The sequence below is a fragment of the Fundulus heteroclitus genome, chromosome 21 (assembly GCF_011125445.2).
Source record: "Fundulus heteroclitus isolate FHET01 chromosome 21, MU-UCD_Fhet_4.1, whole genome shotgun sequence".
Classification (NCBI taxonomy): domain Eukaryota; kingdom Metazoa; phylum Chordata; class Actinopteri; order Cyprinodontiformes; family Fundulidae; genus Fundulus; species Fundulus heteroclitus.
The window spans coordinates 36,426,819-36,440,177 of NC_046381.1; the positions used below are offsets into that span (position 1 = coordinate 36,426,819).

The 13,359-nt window shown below is 40.2% G+C and overlaps 1 protein-coding gene across 2 annotated transcripts; it reads right to left on the bottom strand.

Moving 5' to 3' along the window:
- Window positions 1-647: 647 nt before the first annotated feature.
- On the bottom strand, window positions 648-13,246 carry c21h11orf65 (chromosome 21 C11orf65 homolog). 2 transcript variants are annotated; one of them, XM_021323139.2, is made up of 9 exons: window positions 13,124-13,246; window positions 12,292-12,392; window positions 11,097-11,189; window positions 10,995-11,021; window positions 10,664-10,867; window positions 10,429-10,559; window positions 3,274-3,444; window positions 847-902; window positions 648-725 (listed from the first exon to the last, which is right to left on the bottom strand). In XM_021323139.2, the coding sequence occupies exons 1-9, from the start codon at window positions 13,125-13,127 to the stop codon at window positions 691-693; spliced, it is 822 nt and encodes a 273-aa protein (XP_021178814.2). In that variant the 5' UTR covers window positions 13,128-13,246; the 3' UTR covers window positions 648-690. The 2 variants fall into 2 exon arrangements, with proteins under 2 accessions (XP_021178814.2, XP_012731118.3); XM_012875664.3 differs by having other exon boundaries at window positions 10,968-11,021.
- Between the last annotated feature and the right edge of the window lie 113 nt (window positions 13,247-13,359).

The following is a 13,359-nucleotide window of genomic DNA, read 5'->3' on the forward strand; positions in this document are numbered from 1 at the left end:
TATTTCATTGTCATTTTTTGCACATGTAAGTAAACATTGATATGTAAAAACTAAATTAGAAAAGAAATGTATAATAGCTCCAAAAGCACCTTTCAAACGCTGCACCATATTCCAAAGATATGCACCATCAGTGTTGCTTGAATACATGCCTGAAGCCAGCGGCGTTTTTAGGGTCATTGGGGGCTTAAGGGCAGACCCCTCCTTCCTCCTATTCCCTTTTTAAAAAGTGCTATTTAAAGTCTTTATTCGTGCATTTTTCCAACAAACATTTATGTCTGACCCATTAAGGCTATCCCTAGTGGGTTAAAGGTGAAAGGTCTGAAGCACAAACATATACTGCTTTAATGGAGAGCCCATATACATACACACGCGCACACACACACACACACACACACACACACACACACATATATATATATATATATATATATATATATATATATATATATATATATATATATATATATATATATATATATATATATATATATATATATATATATATATATAAAAAAATATATATATATATATATAAACATATTCCTGCAGTGATTGGTAGATTTAAAACACAGATAGTAATAACTTATAAGTAAATACCCAATGTGATTTTTGAGATATCTAATTCAGTTAAAACAGCCACAATTTTACCACTGTTGATTTTATTCTGTTTGAGCTAACTTCCTTCAGGTCTCAAGTCATGTATATCGGCGTACATAATAGATGATCTGTTTGGAGAAAAAGGAAACAATGAGAAAGAAGGAAGAATGGAGTTAAAATAAGTGAAAGTTTGTATTCTAACCATTGAAAGTATATTTTGAGGGGAAAATACAGCAACACGTTTTTAACCTTTTCCTAGCTCAGATGTGTGACTGCAGCCCAGTTGTTGCCACTCCGCAATGTACCTGCATTAGGAAAAATATTAAAGCAAAACGTAATATTAAGGAGCTTTTACACCAGAGCTGTTGGTTTTACTTTAAGTGTTTGTTTCCCTCGGTAGTCCTTTTCATTTGGTCGGGTTTGAAAGGTTGTCTGAAATCTGGTGTGGACAGAACAAGCATACAAAGACCTTATAGCCCCTAAAAGCCACCCAAATACCCCACCCACACTCCCACAGCATCTCCCACAAAATACCTTGGAGATCTGGTTGTAAATCAGATACACAAAACACATAGACCGGAGAAGCTTACTCCCATGACCCTCACAGCAATTCTGTGATGGTAAAGATCTGGTCAACTCTTTTACTACCAGGACAAAAGCTATATTGCTCCTTCTGGATCAAAAGTCCAACAATAAGACGAAGGCTCCACTCCAACACCCCAGTTTAAGCTTTCCGAAGTGGCTTAGAAGTGTGATCCTTCAGTAACTGGAATACACACTCTGGTTCTACATCCTAAAAAATGGGACCATCACTCCAGTCTGCAACTAAAGCGGTGCTCCATGCATCATTGAAGAGGCATGTCAATGCTGAATCCCATTTACACCTGGAGCCCTGCTGCTGGAGAATGTTTTAACTACATATGTGACCTCAGCCACAGTGATGGAACTTCATTCTCCCAGTTCTTCAGACTTTCCCTCCTCCGCGGAGGACACGGTGACCAAATTGAGTACATCCTCAAGGGCTCTTTCCAGACAATGTCCTCATTCCATACCAGCAGTCCCTCCCCCCAAAGCATACATCTGGATGGTGCCGGTTTCCCTTTTCTGAGTCGCCAAACTGAGCTTCCTTGAGGTCAACTGAACGTCTTTCTCTATATCCTCCCTTAATTCTTCCCATGTCTGAACATAAGCTTCCACAAACAAAGAAGCTGTGGTCCTTCTGGCCACCCAGCACTAGTCAGCTGCTCCAGGAGTCCTAAAGGACAACTAAGCCCTTAAGACCTTCTTCTTCAGCTTGGTGGCTTCCATCAACACACGACAGCTGTGGCTCCTTACCCACATGACATTCCTCATCCCTAAAGCCAACCTATGTCACCAGGGACTGGCACCTCAAAAACTTACCCTTGCCTGCCACCCAACTAGCATTGCCCCCGATCCTGATGTTCTTTGTGCAAGTTGTAGGTCCACATAGAGGGGGCATCCTATAGCTCCTTCGGGCTAAGCCGGGTGGAGCCCCAGGAACCAAAAGTCATTCACCTGGTGCCCGCTGGCAAGCCAAGCCTGGCTCAAGGAGGGCACCCCCGTCTCTCTAATATGGGAGTTTAATGCTGTGGTTACCCATAGCATTAAAATCTATGAGTCAATCTTCAGTCTGACCCCTATGCAAACCATATTACTCCTTAAAAAAATGTAACATCTAAAACATCTAACACTGTAAAACCGTATTGGCTTTACAGTGAGAAAGAAAATTAAGCGGGGCATACACTGTATGAGTTTCAGCTTGATCGTGCGTCTTGCATCGTGTAGTATATAGGGGGTAACGAGGGGCGATTCGCCTCTCAATACCACCTCCCGATCAGGAATCGGACGGTCGGATGAAAATCAAACATGTTTGAAATTCAGTCGTCCCTCGTGAGGTGATCGTGAGCGCATTCTGCTGTTGAAGCAGAGCTACGAGCGTCTACGAGCCGATTTCCCCCAACCTTCCGCACTGCACATGTGCAAACAAGGGAATTCTTCTTCTTCTTGTTCTCAGACGAAAACACAGGAGTGGAGAGAAGCATGACTTGTAGAATTGCCAAGGCAGAGCATTTTGTTCTTCTGAGCCTCATATTTAACAGTGAGCATTGACACTTCTGTCTGTTTCTTCTTCTACTGTTTACATTTGGCTTCCGGGTAGACAAGTCCGAGTAGCGCCATCTCCCTACGGGGCTGAGTTCGACGTGGGGTTTTCAGACGTACAGTGTGAACACTTAGTTCGCATCAGAGCGTTGCACCGTACAGTGCAAGAACAGATATTGTGAGCAGGGAACTTTAAAACCCTGCGGTTTCGCCGTACAGTTTGAGCTGTATCTGAGTACAACGATTGAAAATATCGTACAGTGTATGCCCGGCTGAACTTGTCTCATGTACACAGAGCATCTTGCTACCTGACTAGGGTAGCTTCTTGTACCAGTGCACTAAATGAGTAGCAGCTGGAACTGTGTGATGCCGCCCGGACAGTCTGGACCTCTTTTAGAAGTGCTGAGTAAAAGTGAACCAAACCAAATGAAGATAGGACATTTTTCATCATTCAAATCAAATCAAATACCCTGGTCAATCCTGGTGTAAAAGAGACCTAAGTATTACAAAATAGTATAAAAATTAACATTTCAAAGAACTGCTTAAAGATCTCACTCCTCAAAGTTCAGACTGTTAGTCCAGCTCAACAGCTCGTCCAGGTCCCAATCCAGCATTTCATCGTCTCCTTTCTCTTCAGTGGCCTCCATCACTTCCTGAGCTGAGCTCCCACCCAGAGTCGTCATGTGAGCCTGATCTGAATGAGCCTGCAGGCGGCCCTCCCTGTACCTTTATGTAGCAGGAAGATGAGAAACATGCACACGTACCTATGTTAGACTACAGCCCTGTACACACACACACACATTTTAGAAAACTGCAACAGTTTTCTAAAATTCATTTTCAACTCTATACTGGGAGATTTCTTAAAACACTGACAAAACTAAGAAATTAAATCTGTAATAAGAAATTAATTTAGGCTCAATAAAGTTGGTTTACAAATGCCATCAAGTTTTTTACAGTCCCTCGATTTCAACCTCTCAAAATTATTGTCTAAATTATACAGGACATTGTTAAACCTAGATCCAGGCCTCTGGTGGCTGCATGCAATGTTCTTGGGGGCTCTGTGCCAGCGGATGTTGGTTACTAGCCTGATAGCTGTGCTGCTCATGGGTGGGTCTGGGGTGGGCTCAGGGGCTTGGGCAGGAGTCCTGGTGGGGCCTTGGAGGCTTGGGTCCTGGTGGTTATGTCACCGGGGTTTGCGCCAGTGCACGCTCCAGTTCCTCACAAACACTATGGAGCACTATGGAGGTTTCATGGAGAAACCTTACATATACAAGCGCACACTCACAAACACCCCCACGTGTTTGGATCCATGTGTTTACAGATATTTAGCTTTGGCTGACACAAAATACATCTTGTATTAAATAATACTGTGTATTTTTCAGTGATTATTATTATTATTTTATGGAAAAGGAACTATTTAATGATGGACCGATTATTATTTTTATGGAAAAGGAGTTTGTGGAGCTGTTTTGTTAACAGACAGCATGACCTTTTTCTTATTAGCATTTAGATTAGAACTTGTCTCAGATGAATCAAGTCACATTGAAGAAAGTGAGAAGCAGACCGCAGACACCTAACCACAGCAGTAACACTTTTTTCATGGCAGTGAACCACAGTCCTATCAGCATGAAAATGTTTACAATCAGTAACATTTTCACTGACACTTTTATATAAATGTTCCGCGATATTTAAGTATTCTGATGACAGAGCACTGTGTTATACACAATGTCTATGATTTGACAAATAATTAGAAAAAGCAAGACACAGCATCATCTGACAAACATGCCAGCCATCTGACAAAGGATGGTACGACCAACATGGTCAAATGCCTTAGACAAATCAATGAAACTGGAAGCACAATAGTTAATGGCATCCAAGGCTTGAACAATGTCATCACAACTTTCATGTTGGCTGTAACTGTATGCTGTAGTGTTTCCTGAAACCAGATTGATGACATGACAAGGTGTTGGCTGCATCCAAATATGCTTTAAGCTGATAATTAACCTGTTTTTTTTTTTTAAAAACTTGGCTAAAATATAAAGTTTTGAAATTGGATTACATTTTGTAACACTGGAATCACCAGGTTTCTGTGGGGGAAGACCAAAAGCAGCCTTCTACATAACTGGAATTACATTAGCTTACAAAGAAAGGTTTAAAAATATACTGCTAAATGTAAAAAGTAAGGACAAAGGTTATTGGTCCCCACAGAGTTATTAGGATCAAGAAGACCCTTTAGGGCCTTAGAAACCTGACTGATAGACATATGTGAAAATGAAAAAAGTGTTCCTGTGGAGGGGGCAATTCACAGAGGAAGTAAGGTACTGTACACCAGAGACCGCATCAGATAGCAGGGGTTACACTGGTTTCATAATTGATGGTAATGTAACCAATCAACCTCAGAATCAGACTTCTTTGTGGCTGCCCAAAGCTGATATCCCTTGTGCAAGAGACTTGCTAATTCACTGATGAACTAGGGACTCACTTGACCCTTAACTCTCAGCTAATGAACAGATTATGTTTGTCAATAAAATGATTAAAACTATTTTTTTAAAAGTAGTCCAAGGCAAAATTAGGCTTAAAGGTATACTATGCAACCGGGGTTGATTTTCCAGCGAGGCTCCCCCCAGAGGGCGAAAGTAAAAGTGCACTGTTGTAAAGATGCTCAGCTGTTCTGGTTTCTCCGTCAAGCCAGGCGCGGTTGTTTTGAGCTTAGCAGACAGGCGAATGCAACGAAAAGTGGAAAAAACGGCAGTACAAACAATGACTAACACAGTGAAGGTATGAACATCAAGCTTCCCGCAGCGCTATCTTGGCGAGGCGGCGGCTGCGGCTTGGCCCCGCCAAGCCGCAGCCGCCGCCTCGCTGCGGCCGCCGCGGTAGCGTCTCGCCAACATAAATAAAATAAAATAAATAAATAATAATAATAATAATAATAATAATAATAATAAAACTCGATATGCTTGCATGTTTATTTGACGTTAACACGCGGTTCTTTGTTGTTGCTTTCGCGCGTGCATATAGTGAATAGCAGGGCAAAAACACTTAGAGTTCTCGCCGTAAAGCGAGACTTCTGTGAGTGCGGGCCGTGAGCTCTTGCAATTGCAAGTGCGGTATTTGCCCCACAGACCCCCAGGGCGGCCGAGAAAACCTTTGTTCGACCTGAAATGACTCATTTAATCATCCAAATCGGTATGGAACACATTAATTAACTGAAAAATGTTGCATAGTATGCCTTTAAAAGGGATAATTTTGGTGCCTGTAACTGCAACAACTATGCCATGATTACTTATATCAGTTGTGAAAACCCCCATTGTGGAGTAATTATGTGGCATGCTAGTGACAATCTTGTGGCATTGATGTAAACCAGTCCCAACTAAAGGAGCTATAGGTAAGATATTTACTGTAAATTTTATGTAAACCACTCTTATTTGTTACCTAAGATGGAAGTAATATTCCCTATACAATCGGTCTTCTCCATCAACAAAGCTTGTCTCCTTCCAAACAGAGATACGGTCAGGAACTACTTTGGTTCAGAGTGCTCACTTCCTGGTTTCGGAGCCAGTTATATGAGAGTTCCCAGGGTTCCAAAAACAGAGCGCAATATTTGGTATTTTATTTTGGCAAAATAGCAGCTGACAAAATACAGCGTCATATGCCTATTCTGTAGAAGTAAAAATTCAGTGCAACAACAGACCATTGAGTAAACGGGGAGGGGGGTCTCTGTGAAAGGCATAGTGCATGTTTTGTTCAAATTTTAATCACTAGGTGTCATTATTACTTACTGTTCCTTTAAAATCATCTACCAAGAAGATGTCTTGAAAATTCAGACCAACACAGACATTGGACTAATGATGCCAAACTATGAGCAATGACAGACGGAGGTCTGAAACAAGCAGCAACGGTGAAAACTGTTCACCAGACATGCCAGTTTTTAAAGCTATAAGGTTAAAATACCTAAGAGCAGATTTAGAAAGAAGGATCTGTTGAACTGCATGCAGAAGCATAAATGAAGAGCAGCAGGCAGAGATGATCCGAACGTCAAGAAGATGCTAGATGTCTTGGAGGATATCCAACTACATGTTCAAAAATGTTCTTTTCTGATTGCCTTGTCACAAAGTTTATCATTCAACATGCTAACTGAGGCATAAAGAGTCTGAGATGGAGCCCTTAGGTGACTTACATTTTCTCAGGCGACTGCCCCGGTCTGACTGCTGGGTATAATTTGCTGGTACATGCATCACAGAGATTGCCAGCAGTCTTCACTGTCAGTATGTTGTCAATAAGGTTCTTAACTTTCAAGTAGGCTGAACTTGAAATTATTTAGATATTATTTGGCCTTATAACCCTTCCCAGTCTGATGGACAGCAGACAGAATTGCTTCTCCAAAGACGTTACTTGTATATTTCCTGCTTGGCATTGGCGTAAGCACAAACCTGTATGGTTCAGACCTGGAAAATGCCAAAACTCCTGTCCTTTTACATCAGAAAATCACATTAGCTGTTAATTTATCAACATGATTCAATTAATATTACATGGCTGCTACTGTCCTATCTAAATATTTTTATTCAAGATGCATTGATTTGGGAGTGCGTGCATTGTTGTGTGCGTGAATTTGAAAGTTATTTTTGAATGAAATAAATAAACTGCAAAACACAATAAAAACTAGAAAAGGCTGTTCCTGCGAAACAGCAGTGAGAATGCTAATCTGCAGAATGATTGAGCAGAAGATGCAGAAAACATTGAAATCAGATTTGAAGAATTTGAAAAAGTTTGAAGAATTGAAAGAAATAGAATTTGAAGGAATTTGAAGAGTTTGAAGAAATTTGAAGAATTTGAAAAATTTGAAGAAATATGGAGAATTTGAAAAAATTTGAAGGAATTTGAAAAATTTGAAGAATTTGAAGAAATTTGAAATATTTGATAAATTTTCAAAAAATTTGAAGGAATTTGAAAAATTTGAAGAATTTTACAAATTTGAAGAATTTAAATTTTTTTTTAGAAATTTGGAGAATTTGAACAAATTTGAAGGAATTTGAAAAATTTGAAAATTAAAAAAAATTGAAGAATTTGAAGATTAAGAACAGCTAAAAAAATTCTGAAGAAATTTAGCAAGGCGCCTGCCTCGTGGTACCGTCAAAAATACTAACAGGGAGTAACACTGCGAATTTCAGCTTCCTACGGTCTTCACAGCACCCACAGTGCCCTTCGAAAGGTGCCATGTTAAGTCAATGGACCTCCTAGAAGCCTCTGGCTAAAAGGGTTGTCATGGAGACTCCCTCACAGCTGTAGCCCTCTATTTGTCTGTAAAGGCAGAACAACCCCGGCTAAGCAGAAGTTTGTACGAGCTTCCTAGAGCTACTTCCGGTTAGCAACATGCTAACCGTTAGCCGCTAACAAGGTTGTGTTCAGTATCACCTGGTGATTGTACTCTGTCAGTTTGGTCCAAATCCTGTACTGGGAAGTGCCTCAAAAAGGGGTGCCAATACTTAATGTCACCAAACGTGACCAAAGTTCATGGGACAGATTGGCCTCCTTTAGAAACTCAGCCTCACCACATCTGGGCCCAGAACTCAACATTTGACCAAAATGGTCAGTAGCGCCATTTCCCACATGTGGCTGGTGCTGTATTGGCCAATTGGGTCGTGTCTGGGCATCATGCCAGGTCCTGTTGGAAGCAAAGGCCCAATAGGAAAGCATGTGACATCCAAAATGGGACAGAAAACTGACACATGGCTGAAAGTCACTTGAAAATTTTAAAATGTTAAGAGGAAGTGACTGTGCGAATTTCAGGCTCCTACATTAATCACAGCCACTGCAGTGGATGTTGAAAGTTGCTATTCTATCCGAATGGAGCGTGTCCCTCTGGCCCTCAGAGTTCCGTCGTCATGGAAACTCACTGACACAGCTGCAGCGGGCCAGTCCACAGAAGTGCAGAGACTTTGTCAGACTCTGCCTCATGAAATAGAATGGAATACTTTGCCTCAAACAACGCTCCATATCTCCTGTTCCGTAAATGGTAGAGACATAATTTTTTCAGCGTTTAGTTCCTAACGGATAGGGGAAGAAGACATGCTATCGGTTTTTGCTGGAAAAAGTTTAATAAAGGCATAAAAAATTATGATATAAAGGGAATTTTTAGCGATTTTCAGAAATCCTCTAAAAAGGGTCCCGAACAAATCACTCTAGCTGAAAAAGTATAAGAGATATCAAAATAATTCTTTCACTCTGAGTATCAGCAGGCTTTTGAGGACTATGGAGTTCATTTTTAGGTTTGTAAAAAAATCGGTGTAGGCACAGCGATGATGTAAAAAGTGGATGATGTGGAAGAATGAAGCTCCAAAGCGTTTTAAGGATTTTGCACATTCGCTACTCCCGAACAAATTGTTCCTGCTGAAAAACCGTAACAGTTATCCACAAAATTCCTTTTTTATGAGTGCCAGAAGGGTCGGGACATTCATGTGTGAAAGTCTCATGCCTGTACATAAAACGGTTTAGGAGTAGCGAAGATGTAGAAAAGTGCCTCATTTGGGGAGATTGAAGTCTGATCCTGTTTTAGCATTTTCCCAAAACGCTTTCTCCCGAACAAATTGTTCCTGTGGCAAAACCGTAACATTTATCAACAAAATTTCTCTTTTGTGAGCGCCAGAAGGGTCGGGACATGAATGTGTGAACGTCTCATGCCTGTACATGAAAGGGTTTAGGAGTAGCGACGATGCGAAAACATGTGATGTTTTGGATTTCCAGGTGTCATTTTTGAAAACCGCTCCATAGGAAATGAATGGGGAAGGTTTCGGGTTAGTGTCGCTCTGAGGTGATTTGCAAAAAATCTATTAATCCCACACCAATGATGGTTACATTTTCCGAATCCAGACAAAAATTCCTACGTTTTGATGTATAATTTATGTGGATAGGTTGAAAATTGAGCGAGTGAGAAGAAGTTGTTCGGAGAAGAAGAATTTGTTGAATTTCTAGAGTGCGCACTCTAACAGAGGCTCCTTGACAACCATAGCAACGCATGTTATTTGCTGAATTTCTTGAAAAGCCAAAATTATTTTAAGGAGGTACTATATGAAAATGGTAAAAGATATGAAAAAGCTGAACTATACCATAATAGCTGAAAGATATCACTACATTTTAAAAGTTGAATGGCGTTTCTAGCTGAAAGTAGGCTGAAGCAGTAAGCTGTCAAAAAGCTGAAATATTTGAAGAATTTGAAGGATTCTCCATTCATTTGAATGAGAGCAAAAAAGTTACAAAAAGTTGAATATTTTAAATATTATAAAAGTTATAATTACCAAAAGTCATAGCAGTAATGTCCTGAAGGAGCTGAACGTTTTGATACCAGAATGGTTGAAATCGGTTGAAAAATGCGGAACGAGAAAGGCGTCGAAAAACGTACGGAATAATAATAATAAAAAGTAAAGAAAAACAGGAAAACAATAAGTGAGAATGCTGTATAGCATTCTCACTTGATAAATCCTGTAAAAGCAGCAAGGGTGTTCTTAGTTTTTCACACATGGCTTTTTCTGTTTGCCTCTATTATTGAGTGACAAATAGACAATGTAGAATTTGTCATGCGCATTATTGCACACTTGAATGTAGATGGAAAACCCCCTTGGAACCTAGTAAAGACCATAATTGCCATTATGCACTGACATAAAACCACAGACTTCAAAGAGGATCCACTTTGTTTTTACAACTAAAACTCACATCTGCTTCAGCCACTCGATCTTCTTCCTTTTCTTCCATTTGCTCACATCCTGTTTCCGCTGCATCCTGGAAGGATGAAAGTCTATTTTCTTGTTGACACCCGTCTCTATGGGTTCATTGCTGCCGACCGCCTGTGAGAGCAGTGAGGCACATAAACACACTATTCTATCTGCTAGAGGAAGCTGAAAGTGGAGTTTTCTCCGATCGTCACAAAAATATTTATTTTTTTCCTCACCTTGCAACAGAACAGCCTCCAGTTGTTGTTCTCTACACGTTTATACCAACCCGATTCCTCAGTCCGCTTCGGGGCTGGATCACTCTTCTGTACAAACAGCTTCTTACGCCCGAGCTGATAGTAGTCCCTCGGGCTGCTTGAGCATAGATCCACAATGGGCCGATAGGTGTAGATCTTGTAATAGACCTTGGGAGGAAAAGCGACCTGAATGAAAGGCAAAAGTCTAAAATGAACAAGTGTGTCAAATATGATAATTTCTTTACAAATTTGTGGAGTTTTTATTTTTTTCCTCTTACTACCTTACCCCCCCAAGTCGAAACCGGATAAATACCCCTGCAGCAGCATCTAGCAGCTCCGCCTGTAAAGCAGCTGTGTTTTATAATGTGTTTAATTTAAATATGTTTATTTGACCAAGCTCTATTTTTTGTGTTACCTCTCGAGGATTGACAGTCCGGAGGATTGTCTGTGGATCCTGTTGATTGCAGTGGTGGATCAACTTCTGGATGTGCCTGAAGACCTCTTTGCACTGCAGTGTTCATTTAACACAACATATAGCAAAAATATTTGTGCGTCTTGATTCTTTTCTTCGATATTTTGTCGTGTTACAGTCACATAAATCATTACATAATTGGAAAATTTATGTGGAAGAAAACCACAAAGTTGCGAACAATTCTGAAATGAAAAAAATGATGATTAAATGGTTTTCAAAATGTTTTCCAAACAGAAACCTGAAAAATATGAGATGCCTCTTCATTCAGCCCCCTTTAAATCCACCCCTCCCCCCAAAAAAACAGTATAGCAAATATCCTCAGGAAGTTGTGGTAATTCTAGAGAAGATCAAGAGACCCAAAACTGGTTGACAGGATAACTGTTAGCGGTGCAAAAATCTGTCTTTTTTTGTAAGAGTTGTCCCAAAAAACAAAAACAAAAATCCATTGTAGAGAAGTTGCTCTGGCAAGATGAATCCATAACTGAACATTTTCACCTTGAACACACCTTCTCCATAGTGATACACGGTGGCGGCAGCATCATGTTGTAAGATATTTTTAAACTTAGCACATATGGGGAGGTTGGTCAGAATGGATGGGAAGATTAATGGACCAAAAAGTAGGCCATTACCAGAAATAAAGGTGTTAGAGGATGCAGAAGACCTGAGACAGGAAGAGTGTCTCACCCTACAGTCGGGAAACAACTGTAAACATCGAGCTAGAGCTACAATGGTAATGGTTCAGATCAGGAAGGACCAACTCCAGTCCTCGCGAGCTGCTATCCTGTAAATTTAAGATGTATCCTTTCTCCAACACGCCTGAATGAAATGGCTGGATTCCCTCATCAGCATTTTGTTAAGCGGTTTTGAGCCACTATCGTAGTTGCATGATAGTGGCTCTCAAGTATTGGACTTAGGAACCACTGCTTTTTATATTTTAATCTGACTGCGCTTCAGATCTGAAGCAACATTTTTAGTGTCCAGATGTGCATAGCTGGTAGAGGTGACACAAAAATATGCAGCTCTAATTGCAGCAACAAAAAAAAAAAAAAAGTGAAAACGAAAAAGTTAAACATGCATGGAAACTTTATCAAATATGTAGACAGGGAAATTTGTTCCCCACAAAGACTGTGGAACATACCACATATCTTCTCCAGGCCCTCTGAATAATTTTTGCTGCTATCTGCTGCAGAGCGTCCTGACGGCCATTCTGTGCCTCCTCTTTCTGTGAATTAAAGGTTTCTAGGGGAAAAGGAGCAGTAGATTTACTCAAGCTAATAACTCACAAGGCCAGGTTTTTAAATGCAAAGTTTCATAAGCTCTATTTAGTTGGAAAGTTTTGCAGTGGATATTGTCACACTAGGACAATCTCTTCAGCGTTTGATTTTTTGCTGGGAAAACAAACATAGTTTTATTGTTTACTCTTCCTTTCAGAAACTTTAAACCTTTACAATGAAATGGGCAATAATACCAGATAAAACATGCAAAACCAAGAAATCTTTCTGACATGACTGTTTTTTCCTTTATACTATAAATAAAAACACTTTTAAATGTAAAACACTGAAGTCACTCAGAACAAATTGTATAGATATGCTTAACATTGTTATTGATATGATAATAATAATACAAATATTTCCAAAACCAGGAGGAAGAATAATATTGATGTTACTGCAATCAGAAACATTTGGGGATTTAGCTTAATTATAACAGCATATTTAAAAGCTAATCTCAAGATATCACTTTATCTGTTGTGTCTCGCAGACGAGGCGAGAAAGATCTGTGAACTGGACCTCAGTCCACAACGTGACGTGCTGTCTCTGTGATCAGCTCCGCCATTTTGTCCTGGTTCATTAACGCCCTCTTGTGGCGGTAACAAACATGAACTTGTCTGCATTCACAACACAGTATTTTAATCTAAAGACTAGTTTTAACGCGTATTTCAGCCCGACACGTTTTGAGAAATACCGACTCACCCATAAATGGCCGGAGAGAGAACCATTTAATTCAGCAGAGGACACGTTTTAATACAATGGTTACCTGGCAACGGCGCAAATCGGCACGACAGCCGAAAGTTGTCGGGGAGTTGCTTGTGGCCGCGGGAGGCTGTTTCGAAATAAAATGAGCTATTTGACCATTGCGCATTCTCTCCACTTACGGTTCTTAAAAATATTCTGTTTGATAAATACCAGAATAATTAGGGAGTTTTTTT

Coding starts and splice junctions, on each gene's coding strand:
- c21h11orf65 (XM_012875664.3), bottom strand. Junction 10,560..10,663: donor GGAGGCTGTTCTGTTGCAAG/GTGAGGAAAAAA, acceptor CTGCTCTCACAG/GCGGTCGGCAGCAATGAACC. Junction 903..3,273: donor AACAGTCTGAACTTTGAGGA/GTGAGATCTTTA, acceptor TTCCTAATGCAG/GTACATTGCGGAGTGGCAAC.